We start from the raw sequence: 22,173 nt of genomic DNA on the forward strand, positions 1-22,173 counted from the left end.
CAGGAAGAACTACTTCTTCCCCAAGAAAATGACAATGCTGAAGCCTCTCCCATTACCTGTTTGGAGAAAGATTAAAAAAGGAAAAGTCCATCCTCAAGCTGACAACTGGTTCATGCTGCAGCAGTCTTGTCTAGTCTTGTTTTTCAGTGCTCATCATGCTCACCATCAGGGCAGTCAGCTTAAAGGCCGATGATACCCTCCCCCCCCACCCCCCGTTTTGGAGTAACAGGAACTCTGAGGTCATGAAAAAAACCCCAAAAAAAACCAAAACCCACCAAACAGTTATTTCAATTTCCAGTTTATTTCTATTTCCGGTTGCAAAGAAATAGAGCTATTTTTGTTCAACCTGAAGCTTTTTTCAGTATTTTCTGGATGCACCCAGTTATACTTTTACCATGACCAAAAAAAAAAAAAAATTAGCTATTTCTATGGCTATTTCTATGGCCACTACTTTCCTACTACCTCAGTTTGGCTGACTGGATAAGTCTGAGTTTTATTTGCACTCATGTGATATTTCCACTCAATGTTATAGTCCATATCATGCTGTGCCCCCATCACTCAGCATCCCTCTATTCCCCCTGCTGGGTGAATATTGCCTCCCTTGGGGCATCCCAAATGCAAAGACTATTTTTTTCAGGACAGAATACTTATATAAACATTGGGAATTGACCGGACTTCTTGTCAAAATAATATACAAGAAGTTTAATTTGTTTTCTGAGTAACTTGCCTTATTTTTTTTAAATTTTTAATAGCGACATCAGAGGAAATAGTGATCCTGCTAGAAGTATTTTTCAGATATTCATCAAAACAATTTCTGGTGACAATGGTGTTTTTTATTTCTGAGTTGGACATCAAACAACTACTGGACAGAGCAGCACATAAACCTGGAAAATTTCTCACTGGAGTCTTTTACAGATATCAAATTCCAGCTCAGTCTCTCAACTGTTGACAGTCCGTGGGGATTGGAGGAACTGCTCTTGCTTGTGTTTGTGCAAGTGTTTTCCCTGATCACTAGAGCTATCAGGAATATTACTGAATCTGGGAAACAGACAGCAGCAAGTGCAGCAGGATGGCTCTGGAGGAAGCTCCCCTGGCAGAGCTCCAGCAGCTCCACTCAAACACTGCAACAGCTTGTGCTGCACTGAGTCTGCCTTCAGAGCTCTGATTTCCAACATATGGTGGCCATAAAAGGGGACAAACAACTTGCATTAATTGTGCAAGAGACAGTAGTAAAACAGTAAAAAACATTGGGAAATCAAAGATGGAGAACTGAATAGTATCAATACCAGATGTTCTGGAAAAAGTAGTCCTGACTGGAAATGAGCATTTGTTGCCAACCCAGTTTGTACACTAAGTCACAGTTGTGGTGATCTCCATCTCTTCACTGCTGCCAGTGCGACAGGGTCTTCTTTGGAAAAGCAGCTGCTCTTTGGTGTGCCGGGGCTCTGTCCTTGTGTGTGATAGCCTCACTCTTCCACGTGGGTTAAATAGGACACCGTTAGGTTAAATGAGATTATTCAGGTGTTAGCAGGGTCTTGTAGCAGGAAATAAACAAACTGAGAGGAGGGGCTGGATGTTGAAACGAGGGTCACAGCTTAGGGAGGAGAATGTGTGTGAAGCCCCACAGCAAGCGTTGACAGGCCAGTTCGATCTAATTTCTTTCCATCAGGTCCCAGCATTGACACCATGCCCAGCAAGGGAAGAGGACTGCTGCAGTAAAGTGGCTGCGTGTCCCCGTTTCGGCCAGGGCAGGGTTAATTTTTTAGGATAGCCGATTCGGTACCATCTCCCATCACTGAAAGGTACCGGAGCGAGGGACGTGCTCGCTCTTTCAGGGGAGGGAAAAATGGTGTGGTGGAAGAGCTGGCTGATTTGTCGTGGTTTTTTCTGTGTAAATAGTTTCTTTGTCTTATACCTTTTGTTGCTAACATTGTTGCTGTTACTTTCGTTTTCTTATCTCATTGTTCTTTGCAGTAAATTGTTCTTATCTCGCCCTGTAATCTCTGCCTCCAGTCTCCCAGCGGATGAGGGGGGAAGGGGAGCACCATCTGCCCAGGGAGACTCCGAGGAGTCCCAGGAGGTCACTAACCCAGGGACACCAACGTTCCTAACCACGGCACTGCTTTCAGGAGTGGCACCGACTTCAAGAGGAAAGCTTTGAATCTTATTAAGAACAAGGCTTAGCCGCTAAGCTCGCCTGGGTATTGCTTAAGTAGGTGCAGGTATGAGCACAAGAGAAAAAAAGAACTCAGAGGGGCCAAGGGGGACTGAGCTGCAAAAGCACACATGGCAGGACCCTAAAAGAAAGTCTTTAAAGGCAGGACTCAGGCACTGGCTGTAAGGCTGATGAGATGTTGGAAAGGACACCATCCTGTTTGGTCTTTTTCAGGCTCTGCTGAGCAATGCCAGTCTTTGCCAGCATCCTGTGAAGGGTGCATCCATGTTCAGTTCCCTCCTGCAGTTAAAACAGCCTGAAACACCTTTCTGATCTTTCACCGTCTCGGTTCAGTAGTGCAGCAATCCAGAGTGAAACCTATGAAGGTGTTAAAAAATTCCCCGAGTTACAAATTAAATCTGCACAACAATCTGCGTGGCTTAGGGCTTGTCCGTGTGTTACCATGAAGAAGAAAACAAAGATGAGCATTATATTTAATTTCTGACTCTTGTAAGAAAGCCTCCTAATAACTCTCTCTGAAATTAAGGGAATGTTTAGTGTTTGCATTGAGGAATATGTGAAAAACAGCATTTTTTTCAAACAGTGTTAGTACATCTTGGATCAGTTCTATAAGCTAGAGATGTATTATGTTTGGATTTTGAGACAGAAAACAAATAAATTTTAACTACAACTTACTTGCAGTTTATGGAAGAGAGTTGTCTATTAAAACACATGGACAGACAAAAACTGCCTTCTTTAGCACAAGAGAATTCCTGTGCTGTTATATTTTCAGGCTCCCATTCAAATTCTGCAGGTGAATATTGCTAGAAGCAAATGGTACTCACCCAAGCCAAGTTTTCAGATCATCAGTTACTGTCCTTAAGTGTTCCCTAAAACTGTAGCACAGTGGTTGGCCTCTACTCAGTACAGTTGTTGTCACCAGATAAGAAATGTTCTTGCTAGAGAGGGAAATGCCTTCAGTGCTCATCCCTGAGGATGTGACCAGTGCTGAATTTCATTCATGTTAAAGAACCAGGTCTTGGATGGCACAGACATACACATTGATGTGTTTTGGAGAATGTTGCTTAAATTAAATGAAAATAGAGGAAAAGATGCTTTTTCAGTAGTTACCCAACCTGAATTTTACTGTTTGCTTTCTACTACAGCCAATGTCACCTGCCAGATGAACAGAGGAGCTGCAGTAGAGCACAGCTGCCAGTCAGAACTTAACTGGTAGGTATGAATAATGCGTACTTTACCTCACCTCAGTGGCACAATCATTTTATTATTGCCATACTAAATTTGGTCTAGTTGTACATCAGACCTGGAGCAGACCTGCCTTCTCACTTCTAATTGTACCATTCAAAGACACAGCACAGAGGAAGATTATTCTTCAGATTTCTGAATTCTCAGACATGCATTAAAGAAGGAAAGAGAAAAAATGTTCTCTGTGTTATCTGATTATTATTGGCTCTAGAGAATTGCATGTGACTGTAAACTCAACAACTTGTGACAACAGTTCAATCAAAGTAAATTATTCTGCAAGCCACATGTCAGCTAACCCTGCTCCCAGTCGGGTCTGCTCTAATTGCTGCCTTGAAAGAAAGCTGTGCACAGCCCAGGCAACTCCATAGCCTGCTCATTACAGACTTGGGAGTTAGGAGTTGTTCAGTTCTTACCATGATTGCTCTTAATAAGCCCATATAATTATATGATAATATGATGCAAAATTTCTTCTGTAGGTTCTCTGCACTAAAGGAGCATTTCACCCTGGGAGAAAATGTTTAGTTAAGGTTGCAAGCGTTGTTTTTGCACTGCAGTCTCACAACACTTGTGCTTGCTGTATTTCCTAAGGCTGGAACTCCTGGGGTCATCTGATTGTACAGCAATCTGCAATCTTTGTATTTATTTTAGAGAAAAAGTCTCCACTTCTTAGGGTTACAGACAAAAGCCTCCAAGTAATTACCGCTAATAAAAAAGATGTCCTAGAGGTCCAAGAAAAGAAAGTGGAATTCAAAGCTTTTTGTTTTTCAAATCTCACAGTGTGTATCAATCATGGTGCTTCAGACAGGGGTCAACCTGCCCTGAAGTTTATCCCCAGAGAATGGGTAATCCTGAAACCTGGTCTTGGAATTGCCCTGCACATTCCCTTGGTGAAGCCTAACACAATGAGTGTTAGTAAAGTAAAAGTAAATCAAAGTAAAAGTAAATCAAAGAGTTTCTTTGCCTCAGGCAAGTGCTGTTCTTTAGGATGGACCAGCACTATAAGTCCTTCTGGCCCAGTTCCTTACTCTGAGACAGATTTTGGGTCAGTGAGCTAGATTCCCTGTTCTTCATTTCATGGATTTCTTAAGCAGAAATAGTCTTCCATGCCCCACTGTGAGAGAACGTGCTGCTGTGAGGCTTAATTGAGATTTGTTGGGTTTGAGATTATTGACTGAAATGTGAAAGCATGATATTACATTTGCACAGGGATTTATTGCACATTTCAAAAAGCAGAAAGGACTGTGGCTCAAGTGAAAGCTATTATAGAATTTGAGGTGTAGCTTTTCATAAGTGTATCACATTCGAGCAGACACAAACTTTTAAGCAGTGACAGTTTTTTGCTAGAGGAGTGTCCCAGGACAATCTGTAGCATATTTTCTAAGTAATTAGTTCAGATTAAAGGGATATTTAAATGTTACTGCATTGAAGGGAAAGCTACAGTGGTGCTTTCAACTTACAACCTAGAAATTACTAATTGAATTTGTTTTAATTAGGAAAAGTCAGCTAAATTGAGGAGCTGCCCCACATAATTTGGAAGATTTTTGTAAATTGGAATGCCCTAGAAATTACTACCATTTGCCTGATAGCAATAATGTGGGATGGGTTTTGTGGATTTTTTTTGTTTGTTTTGGCTTTTGCTATTTGTGGGTTTTTGTTTGCTTTTTTGTTATGATTTTCTTTTTTTTTTTTGTTTGTTTTTGTGGAATTTGTTTCTTGTTTGGTTTTTTTAACAAGTATTTGCCTTTAGGTTTTTTCATTAGGTTTCATTTTTTTATTTTATTTTTTTCATTTTATTTTATTCACAAAGCTGGGGTCTTTACACTAAATTAACACTGTGTAAAAATACATTCATTGCACAGAAAACCTGTCAGGGTGAAGTATGTCTCTTATGTCTCTGATTCTTTGTGGTCTGCTGGTATTTCACTGAGAATTCAGGCTCCAGGACTTAACTTCATGCCTGAAGTATTTTATTTCAATTCTCATCCAAAAATATAACATCCAGATCTTTAACACCTCGCTGGAAGTGTAAATGTAAAGATTATTGAAGTGCAAAGGAAATTGGGCAAAGCTTGCAGCTTTCATCTCCCCTCACAGCACTACATCAAGGATTCATGTCAAGATAGTGACATTGTAAGTGGAGCTGATATTGCATCTCAGCTGCCTGCTTCAGGTCTTGGAATAAAGCGATGTTTGATTATCTGTAATCAGGGTGTCAGGGTCCCAAAGCCAAACCATTAATCCATATTTATGGCTATTACACCTTAATAATAAGATGTGCCATTCTCAACAGAATATGCAAGAGATAAGTTTCATAAAAGTATTCAGGTGCTTAAATAAAATTAATTAATATCTAAATCTTTTTTTAAAGTTCAGCCCAGACTTGGTGCAATTTGGCCATGAGGAACATCCAAACTTTATGCTGACAGAGAGAACTTAATCATAGATTGGCTTTATCAACTATCAGGTACTTCAGTAGGAGCATAACATGGAGAGGAAAACTCACACTGTTGGTTTTGTTCCAACAGAAGATTTTTGTGAAGCCTTGGCAGGAGGATGGCCTCCAGTTTTGGGACCAGTGCAGACAAATTAGGGAGAGTCTAGAGGAAAGAACTTTCACCTACTTTAGTCCAGGAAAAGAGGTGATCAAGAAGAGTTATTATAACAGCTCTCCACTAAAAATGTAATTTGGAAGAAAGTGATTTGTTGCTCACTCTACCTGCTAGGGTAAGGAGAAAGGAAATTAATGCATCACAGGCTTCCTGTGCTTCTGCTCTTAGCAGGTAGCACCACAATAAAGATGGTTTGTTATGCTGCTCCAGTATCCTGCCAGCAAGTAAGGATTCATTCTTTGTTGCAGAAAAGAACAAATGTCTTGCAAAAAAAAAAATCACCAGAAAAACCCACCAACAAATTACAGTCATCACTGCAATGAAAAAGCAGCGGGAGCTGGTGAAACTTTCAGATGGGTGTGATGGAAGGGCTCCTGCCCAGGAGATGTGTTCTCTGCACCCAAGCAGCACAAAGACAGCCAAGTCACACAGGAAAGGACCCTGGCCAATCAACTAAGGTACTTAGAGAGCAGGGGAGAAAACAGTAGGGATGCTGCTCTGGACTTGGGAATCCTAAGCCTTCTGCTCTAGGGTCAGGCGAAGCCAAAAGGTGAAGCTTCCCTTCCTCGAGGGAAGCACACAGGTGATGTTTCCAAGGGGGCTTTGTCACCCTCAGTCATGGGATGGCATTGCACGAGCTGTTGAGGAAGATGAGAACCCTTTTGACAAGGGAAGTTTCTTTGTCTGTCAGCTTTCCAGGATAGGGAGGCTTTCAGACAGTTTTGGGAGGAAAAGAATACCAGGAACCCATTGGTAAGCAGTAACTGTTCAATCTCAGCTGAAGCCTAAGGACCAGAAAAAAATCAGGTAGTTAGTGTAAATCCAAGGCAAGGACAGGTAGGAATATGCCTCTACTGAACATTTCAGATGCTTGTGGATACTGCCAGAGCTGCACACCATCCATCTCCGAGACAGCAAAGCACCAGGACAGAGGGAGAGCCACAGCCCTTACCCTGTGTTTGAGGCATGGTAGCTGACTTTGACAGGACTTTGCTTCCTTGTTTCTCATCACTGGGCACTTAGGACATCTCTAAATACTTCAGAGATTTATCTCATACCTTCTCTATTACTGCTGAAGGGCCTTTGGTAAACATCAGTTCTGGTGACAGCTTAGCACATTTCTCCTTTTACCCCTAGAGGTAATTGAAGGCACATTAGTAGGGCTTTGCACATCATGAGAGATTCTTGCTTTATTCATATCACCCTTCATATCACACAGCAGTACAAAGCCACCATTCTCCCTACCAAATACACCACCAGCAATCTCATGGGAACTTATGGGGATCCTGACACATCAGTATGGAGGGATGTGAGATTTTTCACTCAGCTTAGGTCTTATCCTTGGCACCAAAACAGAAAACTCTGAAAAGTGGCTAACAAAGTTGTTAGCAGATTTCTTGTGATTTAAAAGAGCAGTCTTTGGAAAAGGGAAAAAGGAAATGATAGATCAAACCAACTGCAGATTTCTACAGCTTTTCTGGGCACATAATCAGATTTGGGTTTTGTTCTTTTCAGCATTTGAAGAGTAATGTGATGATGAATGAAAGCCAGCATAAATTTGTCAGATCATTCCAAACCAGTGCATTTCCCTTCAATAGCGTAGCACACCATAAGGTGAGAAGCAGCAGATAATCACATATGTTGACTTTTATGAGGCTTTTGATACTCTTTCATGTGCTATTTCCAAACTGAGTAAACACAGTAGAGATTAAAATTGCTTGGAGCAGTTGATAAAGCTTCTTGGGAAATCCTTCTTGGGGAATATTTATCACCATTTCATCCTTACACAGCAGTAAGATTTTGCAGGGTCTCTTCATGCTCCATTGGCACTCAGTGTTTTTAATCAGTAATATTGGGCAGGTGCCAGAGAAAGGTGAAGTGCAGGCTGCGGATACACTACCTGACAGGAGTTCAAAAAAAACTTGACTAACCAGAGAAACAGATGGTAAAAAAATTGAACTGAAGCAGCTCTTATACAGGATTTTACATTTTGGCAGCAGTACATACAGCAGGAGTGCAGGCTTGGGAATAATCAGGCAGTTCCATTGGAAGCATCTAGTTCCTGCAGCACATTCGAACTCTCCTGGGTCAGAAGTAGCATCCTGTTTTTAAGAGGTAAATTCCATACCAGGATATGGCAGCTACAAGCTGATGTAATCCTCAGGTTCAGCTCAGCTGGGATGGAAGGTATCAGCTGGAGTTCTGTGCTCAGAATGAGCACGGGACACACTCTCCACACAAACAGAAGCTGAACTCATTGTGGGGGTTCAGCAGGAGCCTGAAGGGAAACACAAAGCAGTCTCAGCTGCCAAGGATGTAAGAAGAAAAGAGAGGGAGAGGCAAAATCTATTCTCCATGCCACAAATGGACAAAAAGTAGGGAGGGTTAAATTTCAGTAAGGAAGAGTTAAAACTGATAGTAGGAAGGTAATAACATAACATGCAGTGTACATATTTACTGTTCAAGGAGATTGTCAAGTCAAGCCTAAAAAAAACTAGAACCCAAGGGAGATGCTGCAATCCACATCTTCCTATACACAAAACCTGACTCCTCTGTCTCCCTCTCCCCCCAATGCTCAATATTTCCTTGCAGTTCATCTGTCAGACAGAACTGCCTCCAACTGAGAATGAACCTCAGCTCTGCTTGATAGCATCACTCTCCTAGGCAGTGGTGATGAATGAAAGCAACGGCAGCCTACACAGCCTAAAGCTGCAGCTGTGAGGCACAGGTAGCTGAGTTACAACACAGGCACACTTTAAAATCTGAGTTTATTTAATCATAAATATGATAAGTGTTTTGGTCAAAATTGAGAAATTTCTTAAAACTTATTGCAGTTTTGGATTTTTCTGTTATTACAACTGTAAGCTTACTAATAAGTGTTCTTTAGTGTTATATATTTATGATCTTTTACAACTCTGCTGGCAGTGTTTTACTAAATCAGGGTATACTGAAGTCCTAAAAAAAGCCTAACTAGACTCAGGTTTGGTTGGTATGGTTGATGAAAGTTACTATGGAAAAGACTTACAGAAATTATACATAGTTTTCTGACAGCCTTCACAGTCTAAACATTTTATATAATTATATACAGAAAAATTTCTTTGAGATAAAGGTGGTCCCAACTGCAGCTCCCCCTGACAGCTATTCCATATTTACACAAAGCTATTTGCTTCCCTGCAGTCAGCAAAATAAAGCCAGTCCAAATTTCTAAGAAAGAGCACTTATTCTGAAGAAGTTTTAAAAGACAAATTTTGTTGAGCATTTGTGAAGAGCATTCTGAAGCTATGACTCCCAAGACTGAGTTGAACAAACATCTAGTTTACTCACAGTGGAGGAGCCCAGTTTATAAGACAAAATGTTGCAGTGTTTCAGGAGCTTCACAGAGTCTGATTACATTTGTGCTATAATTAGGTTGCATCCATCCTTGCTCACCACCACCAAGAAGATTCACATCTCCAGCCCAACAGCTGAGCTGGCACAGCAGCCACAATTGGGCAAACACTGGCTTTAAGAACAGTGACCTCATCAATTATGCTGAGTCACAGAAACAGATTTGGGAACAAATTAGTAGACTACACAAAATTTTGCACCACAAAAAACTAAGACAAAGTTGAAAAGTTTCCACAAACTCACTTTAAATTAAGAGGAGAGTAAATTAACAGTGTGGTTATGATTGTAAAACTACTATGCTTGAGGGGAAATTCTACTTGGCTGATGAAATCTGAAAGGCTTCAAAAGATTAATTAAATTATCCTGTCAAAACCAGTTGTTTCTTAATGCTCCCCATAATGAATAATACTAATTATGAATGTACACTGTACTCAATGTGTGCTTTTGGAATTAATTTGGCAACTGTGACTTTAGCTGAAATATCACTGCTTGCCTAGATTTTATTTTTGGAGGGATTTATCAATTGAAGAACCTAATTTATTCACTACTCAACTCGTGATGCTCTTATCTGTATCACTGTTAAGACAGGAGCTTTTCAAGAAAACCCAAATGAACAGCTGTATCTATCGATGAGAAATTTGGTGTTGCTGTTTTTTCCTGTTTAGTGGATTGTTCCTCCTCAGCCACCTCTACAGTTCTGAGAGGACCACCCAGGGTCAGAGAAGCAGCTGTGATTTTTCATTAAAAATACTCTGCTAGAGATCGAAGGAATCCCTATAAATCATGAACAAAAAGATGAGAACAATCAGAGAGCTTGCAGCAAAAGGAAGGAGTACCCAGCTGGGCCCCTACCAGACTTGGGGAGCTCAAGGGGCATTGCTGGGTTTGCCATGCCTTCCGCAACTGTGCCTCGAGTACACCTTGGTGTAAATGTGATCCCAGGGCAATGAAATCTCAGCTCCACGCCAGGCAGGGATGTACCAGCCATACCCAAAGCCCAGCTGGGCTGCTTTAGACACAGGCACCACAATTCAAGTGTCAGAGAAAGCCCCAGGAGGATTGAGGCCAGGACTTGTGCCCCAGTGCTGTGAGCCATTACCCTTCCACTGCCACCACTGCGTGCTCAGCAAGGGCTTTGCCTGTGCTGCTCCTGCATTCACACTTGGCTTTGCTGGGTAGGTGTAAATCAAATTGTAGGAACTGACTACAGAAATTACAACTCCCCTGAGACATGGTATTTTTTCATTCACATGATGTGCACCCTTAAAAACCAAATTCATAATAGGTTGGCATCATTATCTTCTTTCTATAAGTGGCAACAACCAACTGCTACAGAAATAGATCTGAAGCCATTGATAACCCAGTTCTTACATTCATTTGTGTCCCACATTTGCAAGAATCCTACTTTATGCAAATTGGAAATTAATACATTCAACACCCTGCAAGATCACCAACTCTGAATACTAAAAAAGAAATGTCGACGCTGTACTTTTCCTTTTTTAAACAAATATTACAAAATTGAATTTTATTGAGTTTCACACAAGATGCACTTATAAAATTGATACAGAATGTCATTCAACAGAAAAAAAAAATTAAAGCAATTTCAAGCTTTCTTTAGCAACTGCTAAATAATTATAAAATAAGATACACCAAATTGACAGATAATCTTAATTTCAATGTGTGAACATCTCCAATTAGTATAAAATACATCAAAAATTAAAGATTTTCAAAATTTTCCAAAGCACAAGTCCTCTTCTTTATACTTTCATCCCTAAACATAACCACAGATTTTGGCCATTACTCCCACTACTCTTATGGGAGAGGAGAGGCTGAAAGACTGCAGCAGGGAGTTCCCACCAGAGCAGACAACCCTAAACTGTACAGCAAAGTTCTCTCATTTTCAGTCTGCTCCGACAAGTAACTCTGCAACTGCCTCCATCTGCTATATTGCTGTAGTCCTGCAAGTTTCAGGGACTAGCAGATACATTAAACTTTCACATGTTCATACAGCAAAGAAAGTTTGGCTTTCCCATTCTGACAAATTACGAGATTAGCAAAGAGCAAATTGTCTTCATTTGTTCAGTACTGAAGTACTTTTATGATACCTTCCCTTTGAAAGTAAAATTGGTGCTTACTTCAATGTCTGAAAGGCATTTTGGAAGCTAATGCTCTGTTGTAACAACATATGAAGAATTTATCATTAACTAAGGGGTCTCTTCTGATAAAACTCTCCAGCCTATGTTTTGAGCTCAAATTTAATCCACTCTTGGTCTGAGGATTCCAAAACTTCTTTTGTCAACCCTCCCAACTCTGCATCTCACACCAGAAATTAAGAGGCATTGTAATGCTTAAATGCTCTTTATAGATCTAGTCCATCTACTTGACTACAACCAATCAATTACATTGAATGGATATTATGGTTTGATTGTCAGTGTGAGCTTTTATAGGCATGTTCTCAGGCAAGTTAATACACAGATGTCATTCTTCTAAGAGTTATATGCAAAATGCAGTGCAATGTTCTTTGCTGCTGTGTTAATTCCATACCTACAGTTCCAACACAACACTTGCTTGCTGCAATTAACACTGCCGTTCCTTAACATTAGAAGTGCCCGTTTCATATTTTTTCCTACAGCAACAAAAAATCCTCAGCTTTTAAAAAAATTTCTAAGTAATTTGCCTTGCAGGACACACAACACATGAAATGAATATGCTTCATATTTGCCCAGTTAAGCAGAACCTTCATTACTGTGATCTTTCCTTGGTGTTTAGTATTCAGATAAAATACTAAGCAGTAAGTCTTTCACTTAAAGGCAAAATTTTATTCTGATTACAAGATTTCCAAGATACATCTTGAAAATATTTCTGTTGACAAGAATAACTATCTTGACTTACTGTTTTATGTACCAATGCTTTATGTGTTTGTTGATATAAGCACAAGTTTTGAATTCTGCTTGCAGATGTTTAATAAAACACGGTAACTGGATAGGCAAGCTTCCGGTCAAGTCACCAAACATTTCCAGGAATATCCTTACATTGGAGGAACCTTCATGACAAATAGTGTTCTGGAAGCATGGTTCCATAATGCAGAACAGGCTTATGCTTTTTTCCAGTCTGTGTTCCAGAAAAGTGATACTGCAGCTCTGCCACCAGGCTAGAGACTCACGATCCACCACATTTTCCAAGAGGCAAGTTAAAGATCACTTACTTGACCTGACCAGATACCAAGCCAAGTTACTTGTAGAAAGAAATTAATAATTTTTTTGCCATTAATAATTTAAGTTTTTAAATAAATATTTATGTGCCTTTTGGCAACTGTCCATTCTGGTAGCATCTGCTGTCCCAACAGCTCAGTATCCTTAGCACATTGATTTAAAAAAAAATAAATTCTTAGTCAATTCTGTTTCCACAAATAGTAAACCTGTCTATCTCCAACAAGTCTTTCTTTGCAGACCTGTGTTTTAATTCTGAACCGTCTTGGGTTATATCTTTTTCTTCTCCATCAGGAGTTGTCAGAAATTGATCAGAATTGCTTGTTACAAGTAAAGATGGCATATTCTCCTTCTGATGCACTGGTTGATTGGTAACTGATGTAGAACCGTTTTCATCTGTGGAAATTCCTGTTGGAACAGAGACAATTACAAAGATAATAATGAATTTAACAGAGACATATTGATATAATTGCAATTTCCAGATTTCTCCAAAGCTGTCCTGAAAAAGTGTGCTGCAGCAAGTCAGCAGAAGCAACAGAAAACTGCTTTCTTGAAGCCACTACCTCTTTTTAGCTTTACTCTAAGAGATTTTCTTTTCTGATTTAGAAAACATATAGAAAAAAACTACACAGAAAAAACAAATTTCAGAAGTTTAAATAATCAGCAAGAGCATAAGCAGCAGCAGTTAGGATAAATATGCTTATTTTTGTTGGCTTAAGCAAAAAGATTTCTGACAGGCCTTGTGTGAATCACACAAATGTTTGCTACTGAAATGAACAAAAGGAATCTCTGTGGCAGGAACTAGATGTGCCTAATCCTCTAGATAAGTACAATAAACCTGCCTTCTCCAGGGATAGCTAATAATGACTCATGCACTGCTATGCACTGGCTTCTAAAGCAGTGCTATTAAAGATGTCTATTTTTATTCCTGTCTCTTACTTCTGTGGAACTGAACACTGGCTTCATTAACCTAGGATATTGGTAAGTAATATCCATGTATTTTTTCCATATTTTGTTGAAAGGTTTAAAGAATTAAAATGCACAAGCAAATCACATGGAGATAAGAAAAAAGACAAGAAAAAAAATTATCTCCTCAGTAAAGACTGAGCTATTGTTTCTAAAGGAATCTGAAAAAATCTGACTGATGTGGAGAGTACTGCAGACCAGCCCAAAGAAATGCTACCTGTCATAATGGCAGCACTATCCAAATTACTACAAAAACTGATTTCTGCAGAGCATCTGTCCACAGCATGCCATCTGCTACTTGGAGGTACATGGGTTACCCTCTACAATCTTATGCAAGTTAAAGGTTCTAAACTTGCATTGAAAAAGGAGACAAGTAATTTTAATTCTAGAACTTGGTTACAAATGTAAATATTTTCTAACCCAGCAGCTTCCAGATGTAGCTGGTGAGCCTATAAATGATTACCAGTAATTAGAGCTTTCATCCTTCAAGAGCAAGTTTAGAATTTTATTCTTCAAAAATTTAACTGTTTTTGTGGACAAGGTGGAAACTCTTTAGGAAATTAACTGACTTAAACTATAAGCTGGCAGAAAGGAGATCAGACTAATTCTGTTACTCTCATCCTAAGAAGAGATGGGTTGAGAGACTGCATTGTTAAAACCTGATAAGTGGGGCACTGAGAATAATACTGCAGAGTCCAGGAGTAATAATGCAAAATCTGGGGAAGGTAAAATAATTCTTTCACATAATCAAGACTTTTAGTAGATAAAGAGGTGTTAAAAATATATAGAATCCCCAAAAAACTATAAAATTGAGGTTTTCCCATCACTAGTGGAAGCTAGGAATACTCTGAATAAAATCTACAAAAGCTTTTTGGTCGCTACTTTTTGCTCAAAATCTTTCCAATGGAGAAAATAAGCATCCCTGCTGCTTCAGCTCAAAAGAGTCTTCCAGATTTATAGACTGTAAGTTGAAGGCTCAATATAAGTAAGTACAATTTACTAACTCTCATATACTAATGTAGTAATATAATGTTTAATTAAAACATTATCATCATTATAGTCCTCTAATGAAATGCAGAATTGAATGCAAATATGAATTCAGAACACTACAGATCACATTCTTTCATCATGAAAGTAAAGCAGTTGTATGAAGTTAAAAGTAAACATTTGCACCAAGTTTCTGCCTGATGAGATCTGACACATATGAGATACAGAGGTTTAAGCCAAACACTGACAGATTCTTAACTCTGCCCTTGCTGGCCAGACACTCTGACGACTAACGAGCACCTTGCATTTCAAGCTGTCCACGTAGTTGGCAAGCCATGGAGTGAATACAATAATAGCCCCACTGTTAAGTTCTCTAAGGCTCTCATTGAGCTTTTCCCACAGGAAGATGCAATCCAATTCAATTGACAGGAACAATGAAGGTTTCTGTTTCCTTCTATAATGTGTCACACAAACACAATACTGCCATATTCCCATTATAAATTAACTGCTGATGCTGAGGACCTGTAAGAGGAAATTGTGCTGCACAGACTGGAAAGGGGGTAGAGATCCACTGAAATTCCTATCTGGATTTCATAAAGCTTTTCATTATGTGTTCATGACAACTACAATTAATTATACCTATGTATAAACCTACCATGTTTTACTTTGATTTCCATGAGAAATACAGATTGCTTCCCTACTAAACTTAAGCACTGTCGCTGATGATGTGTAAATATTCACTTATTTGTGCAGTGACATGGCAGAGGGGTTGGACTAGATGGTTTTTAAAGGTTCTTTCCAGCCCAAGCCAAACCATTCTAGGACTGTGATTTTAAAACAAAAGCACGCTTCTATTCCATTATTTCTATCACCTCCACATATCACAGTGACATCAGAGATATGAGACTTGATTACCTAAAGAAGATGCATGAACTAAAAACAATAAATTCTACTATATTTGCAGACTTGTATTCATAGCTGTCCTATGGCACAATCAAGGTCCAGCAACAGGGTTTGTGCAGCAAACATTGTCATGCATCTGGTTTAATATCAAATTTTGTCTGAAAAATTTTCACTGAAAACAAATCAAGGCAGCTGGCCTTACCTTGGGTAGATTTAAATGTGCCTTGCTGTTTGCCAGCTGGCTTCCCTGGGGTGGCAGTCAGGACAGGATTGAATAATTTCTCCTCCATTTTTGCTTCCTTTACATATTGACATGATTTCCCCAGCAGTACAATGCTGTTAAGGACTTTGAGAGATATTAACCTGGAAAAAAAATTGTTTACATATTTGTATTAGTGCATTAAAATAATTGCATATTATTCATACTGCAATTATTCATATGAAAATAATTGCATATGGTAAGTGCTGTCTTAGAAGGATTAGCTAACAAATTAAATCCTTTCAATATCAAGATCAAAAGGTAACAATTTTCCTAACAATTTGTTTCAGATTCAATGCTTAATTTTCTTTTTCCTCCAGAAAGCATCTAGAGAAAAACATCAAGTTTTATTATTTAACTAAAGGACTACAAGGACAATTAAGCAGCCATTTAAGACATTAAATATTTAAACACAGAATTAAAAAGTGCCCTCAACACTGCAAGTCCAAAATAAATGTACCCAAAGTAAGTGTGCCCAGCCAAGGATCTCTAGTAGACTTGGAACCACAGCACATACAGAACCACAGCATATACAGAACCATGGAATCATTAAGGTTGGAAGAGATTTCCAAGATCATTGAGTCCAGCCATTAACCCAGCACTGCCAAGTCCAATATCTAGCTTTTACAAACTACAGGCCAATCATAATAAGTCCTTTTTCACATCACAGAAGATAGTCCACAAAATGTAACCAATCCAAAGAGGCAGCACTGCATTACCATCATAGCACAGGTCAGATGATGGCAGATTCTTTTTCTACTATGACTAAATTGCAGCACAAACATCACTGAATCCCCTTCCCATCTGTCTCCTCGTTTGAAGAAAAGGAAGGCCTCATCTACCATCAAGTGCTTTTTTACCATTCAACTGAGTTTTGCAAAATCTAATTTTCATTACTAGCAACACATGACTCATAAAACAATGTCCACTCCAGGGAGTGATAGCTCATTGCTGAACAACAAGGAGAGAGTGATCTGTTCTCTGCAGGATGAATGAAATATTCTCTATGCAAATCAAGCTATGTAATAAGAGTGAACCAAATGCAGACTCTGAATTCATTCTCCACTCTCTGAAGTCTGTTTTAACAGACTAAAAAGACAACTTGAAATGAACATTCACAGACCCATGGAGCAGGTCTAACTGCTTAATCAAAGTGACCCCAAGCACACTCCATCAGCAGCTCCCCTATCTCCCTGTGTAAATGTAATCAGAACTTGTCAAACAGAAAGACAAACTAAACTACACTTTTAAGGGAAAAAGTTTTGTTTATTCTATTTCAACGAGAAATGGAAGAATGAGCAGAGCACACCACTCTCAGTACTCAGAAGAAAGTGACATTTTAGTATCCAAGCAACCACAAAGAAGAGATCATTTTATATACGTTGAAAGCTGTGCTTATCTTCAATTTTATTATATTATTGGGACAGATTTTATTTCAGAGACTTGAGAAGGTCTCCTTAATTTTTAATGTTTTAGAGGTGTTTTTCTTATGCTTCTTATGTAACATGTTTTTTGTTCTGAGAGAATAGGTTTCCACAGCATAGTTTGACTCTGATTTAATGAGATCAGAAGTTGAAAAGGCCACAAATCACCACTTCCCTGTATCAGTTCCAGCTTCTCATGGAAAATTGTGCAAGCATTTCTAGCAATTCTGCTTTATTCTTTTCTGCCAGCCTACCCCAGGCTCAAATTTCTAACAATGTAAGTTTGCAGTTGTTCAAAATTCTAGAAAAAGAAAACTCATGGGTTTTTTTGGCAAGACTAACTACAATTAAAGTTTAACTAGAGTTGTTAACAAACAATACAAAATTAAATGCATAGTATAGGCTCAATTCTTTGCCCAGTTAACTGCATCAGATTTTATCATGCCATTTCTCACATTTCTATGCTATTGTGTTTGTATTCTATATATATGTTCTCACATCTGATGAAAAGCTGAAATTTATGTTCAGAACAAAAATTACTTAAAAGATGCAAGAGGTTAGCTAGCTCCAAGTCTGAGATAATAGCAAGAGTAAAAATTTGTTCTCACTTTTCAGTAAGAAAAAATAGACCAAAATGTATTTACTTTTGTGACCTATGTTCTTAAAGAGCAGCATTTAACACTTAATGTTAATCACATTACTTCTTTCTGCCCTCCATTCCCCAAGCCACAGAGAGTGAAAAATCCTAGGTTGCAGCAGCAGAATGGTAGAGGTAGGAAAATATTACATATAGTGGGAAAAAGGAAAAACCACTGAGCAGGATGAAAGTGCTGACCTTGGTATACCACAGCTTGAATGTGATGATCAGGGCATAGTGCTTTGAATTATACAAAGCTGGCTTTAGGGAGCATGTAGTATGCTGGGGAAAAAAATCAAAGTATGGTACAGAGGAATGTGGCTAAAATTTTACTATTTGGCCTGTATGCAGTATCTCAAAGTCTTAGTTATCTGACACTAAACAGATGTGTCCCTACACTGATGTAGACAAAACACATCTGATCAAGCTCTACTTTTTGCAGATTAGTGTCAGATTAGAGCTACGACTCTACCTATTAATAAAAATGTGTAGTAATCCTGTTCTTTTCACAAGCTATTGTAGAACAGTAGTCTCCTCTCTTCCAGCATGGTCTCCTCTCTTCCTGCTGGACCACTGCCTCAGCCTTAGAAGTCTTATGCTTCTCAAGCCTTGCTGCATCCACTTAAAACCCAACTTCGTAAGACACTGGAAGAAGGACTCCCACAATTCTGCAGGCAGGTTTCTTCTTCCATCAACAGCTTGAAACACTTCATTGCTTATGATAAATTTTGAGAGACAACAAACTATGACAGTGCAGTATACAGCTTTCCTAGAGTGCAGATAGTACACAGATAGTACACAGCAAGTGTCTCAAGACAGGCAAACTGAACTGGATGCAAAGTACACTTATGCAGTCTAGAAGTACCTATCAACTGGTGAGAAGTTAAAGGTAAGGTAAGTATAAACTGACTTGGCAGTGAAGGAATGCTGAAGGGATACTTGCACATCATTGGCTATGGAAAACAAACTGCCATTGAACATTGTATTTCTTAACTAAGATTACTTAATGACCCATTCTTCCCAGAAAATGTGAGCCTTGCATTTATTTTTTTTTTTTAACAGCAGTTTCCTAAACCAAAGTAAACCTCACATTTAACTACCTGAGAGAAAAATTCATTATCTAATCAGAGCACTTGACCTGCTTATTTTTGTTCACTTATTGAATCTTTTGGTCTTTTTACAGGAAACTTCATTCCTTGGAATTCAATTTCCCTTTTTACACAGAAGTATGGTGCTTTTCTCTCAGATTCTCTCAGTCTTTTTGCAATGAGTTATTTCCATTACTGAAGTTACTTATTGAGGGCCATAATCTCCCAATGTAGTTGCAGTACATAGGGACAAATCTGCACTGTCAATTTCAGATTATGAGCATAAGGGTTTTACATTTATGGTCTACTGAATATAAATTCTGTTTATCCTTACATCCAGACGTATCAACAGAAACTTCTTTCACATATGTAATCAAATAATGGTGAATACTTTTCAGTTGTGTGGATTTACTTACCCACAGTAGAACAGCACAACACAAACATAAGCTAAGACTCCTTGTACTTTTATTGAGCTTGTTACGACTCTGATGAGCTGTTTGAAGAATAAAAGTTAAAACTTAGCACACAGATATTAGTTATTAACAGACTGTTGTAACAGACATTTCTTATTTGGTTAATTCAAGAAAAAGTAGAAACATTTACATTAACAGAAATTTAGTCTAATGCTCCCCTTGGCAGTACTAACTACTCCAGGTTTTGATTTGAATCAGTAATATACTAGCACTTACTAGTTGCAACTTTGCCAAAACCAGAGTCTGACAATGTTTCCTTAACACTGACTTTCAAGTAAAATAAGAAGTGGAAAAAAGCATATTTGCTGACAAAGCATGTAGAGATCCCCAGCATTATGATAACTGCTGCCTGTCTGTATGTGCGTATGGGGAAAGTCAGAACAGCTATTTAGAGAAAACATTCTGCAATAGTTAATTCAGGACAGCATGTGGACAGAGTTCCCTTAATTAAAGTCATTCATTTTATAGCAACATGTATGTGTAACAAAGTCAACTATTTCAGTGATGCACTCAACAACAGGTCAGGAGCTTAGTGCCCCATATAAAAGAATATTGAGTCATTAAGCATCATTACAGGGACAGCCACAAGGACTCCTATGGAAAACCTCAATAAACTACTGCACTACTGCTAACCCTCTGGCAACCAGCTGCTTTGACTATTCCAAATGAATGAATAGGATAACTGCCAAAAGGAATTTAGTAAATACAGATGCAGTTTAATTCCACTGGTACAATTCAAGTTCTTACAAATTCTACAAAATTAATATATATTTGATTTTCTATGCAAGGCTGAGAAACAATAATGCATTTGTGAAGCCACGACTAGAATGTGATACAGGTTATACTGAGTGTTAACTCAAACTTTCAGCACCATTTCAGTTACCTCAGATGATAATTTCATCCTTAAAACATCCAGCCAGCTATCTCAAAGGGACACACTCTCAAAGTGAGATCTTATTGACAGAAAACTGATAGGAATGATACTACTTACTAAAACAGCCAGTGGAAGAGGAATGAAACCCATTCTTCTGGAAACTGAATCACTATAATCTGTATATGCCTAGGAAAAGAAGAGGAAGAATAATTAACTACTTATGCAAAGGAATGAGCTTATTTTAGCTTAGCACACCCTCCAGATAAGAATAAAGCTCTGTTAACAAACACTATATTGGTATAAAGTGTACCTATTCACATTTTGGAATTCAAATGGAGATAGCTGCACTCTCAGACAAAAATGTAATACTACCATGACCAGTAAGATTAGCTTCAATGCTCTAAATCAAGAGCAACTGGAGTATAATACAAATGTCTAAACTGAGAGCAACTAGGACACTGAATCCAAAGGCACTATGATATTTCATTGGCACATTATTACCAGCTTAGAGACCTTTTTCTATTAATTTGACTGATCCTCAAATTCTCTACAGAAAAAATTGTTACAGGGATAAAAGAACAATTATCCACCGCACTAGCAATTTTAAATCATTCTACAAACATCTATAATTAGCCTTAAGATAACTACGTTAAAATTATTTTGAAAATGTTTTTACATTTGTACTCAAAACACAAGTACTGCGCATGACAGCTTGCCTGCAGTACTGAACATCACACCAAAGTCAGTGCCTAAATGATGCTTTTATTTCCCACAGAGGATCCTTAGGAAAAGTAATGGAGTTTTGAAAACTAATGAACTGGTGTTTTTATTAATAAGAAATTATTATGATTATTATTGTTATTATTTGTAGCTGATGATGTCTAGCTTCTTTATGAGGTTTAACTACTGCATTCCTCACAACAGCCCAAGAAACAAGCCCAAGAAAACTACAGAAATCATAGTAATGAAGTTCATTTAATAGTTACAGCACACATCGAAAGCACTGATGAGTGGAATGTTAACAAGTGAAACCTAAGGAGTCCTCATCCATGAAAGGTGTGCAGTAAACAGCTTTCCAAAAAATGGTACTAATTAAAAACAGGTGATCTGTGTGTTCTGTAAATACCCATGCCATGACAGTAACATGCATAGTGCAAACATCTGTACACTCTATCTGTAAAGAAACACAAATTCCTAATGAATACTGTGCTTTAACCCAACACAGTTAAAATACCATGAAAAGAACAGTAATCTAAAATTACTCTGTTAAGTTTACTTACTTCCCACGTAAGTCTAAAACGTAAAGTTGTTACAACTGTCCCCTTATTGTAAGTGTATTTGGAAGAGGCTACTCAGCAGTATATTAAATTAAGCTCAGGCTGACCTGAACAACTGGGTATAGTATAAATCATAAAGAAACAGTCCTATTATCTCTTATTAAAGAAAGCGAGCAGAGTTTCAGTGCTGCAGGAGTGTAACAGTACTGTATATATTTCTTTAAAAGTGTTCCAATATTCCCCTTGTAACAATTGTGTTGGTTAATACAGGAAAGAGCATTTTATTTTCAGGCTTACATTTTTCTGTCGACTGCTAACAAGGTCAAATGCAAGACTGGCTCTGTATTCACTGTAGACCTGGAAAAAATCCAGCACATCAGATGTCTGATTAATTTGTTATCATACATTATAAAAGCAACACAGATATTAACAAAGTATCTCCATAAAGTACTATGAACTTATGCATTTGCTGAAAGAGTCAAAGCCAGTTTTTCTGAGGTCTTATGGCACTCTTCAAGAGATGAGCCTCTATTTCTGCAATAAAGTAATTTGTGTGTATACACAACATCAAACAAACAACATCACACTATGCTTTAGGAATTGAATGAGACTTCATAAAGTTACTGGATTTCAGGATCATGAGAAACACGAAATAATAG

At 38.4% G+C, this 22,173-nt stretch overlaps 1 protein-coding gene and 1 long non-coding RNA gene across 5 annotated transcripts in view; one reads left to right on the top strand and one right to left on the bottom strand.

Annotated features, from left to right (window-relative positions):
• Positions 1–1,617: 1,617 nt before the first annotated feature.
• On the top strand, positions 1,618–19,300 carry LOC119700223. Of its 3 annotated transcripts, none has more exons than XR_005256712.1 (6): positions 1,618–1,802; positions 1,975–2,222; positions 3,322–3,388; positions 13,601–13,607; positions 13,724–13,896; positions 18,348–19,300. It is a non-coding gene; the product is annotated as an uncharacterized LOC119700223 (long non-coding RNA). The 3 variants fall into 3 exon arrangements; XR_005256713.1 differs by having other exon boundaries at positions 2,014–2,222; XR_005256711.1 differs by having other exon boundaries at positions 1,618–2,222.
• The window catches only part of TAPT1 (transmembrane anterior posterior transformation 1), a 49,763-nt gene continuing 38,496 nt past the window's right edge, over positions 10,907–22,173 (bottom strand). For both annotated transcript variants that reach the window (XM_038134898.1, XM_038134897.1), the window contains 5 exons: positions 21,812–21,871; positions 20,355–20,423; positions 19,307–19,383; positions 15,685–15,845; positions 10,907–13,034 (listed from right to left, as the gene is read on the bottom strand). In XM_038134898.1, coding sequence (XP_037990826.1) covers positions 12,805–13,034; positions 15,685–15,845; positions 19,307–19,383; positions 20,355–20,423; positions 21,812–21,871 — 597 coding nt within the window. In that variant the 3' untranslated portion in view covers positions 10,907–12,804. The remainder of the gene's footprint in view (positions 13,035–15,684; positions 15,846–19,306; positions 19,384–20,354; positions 20,424–21,811; positions 21,872–22,173) is intronic.

The sequence above is a fragment of the Motacilla alba genome, chromosome 4 (assembly GCF_015832195.1).
Source record: "Motacilla alba alba isolate MOTALB_02 chromosome 4, Motacilla_alba_V1.0_pri, whole genome shotgun sequence".
Lineage (NCBI taxonomy): Eukaryota > Metazoa > Chordata > Aves > Passeriformes > Motacillidae > Motacilla > Motacilla alba.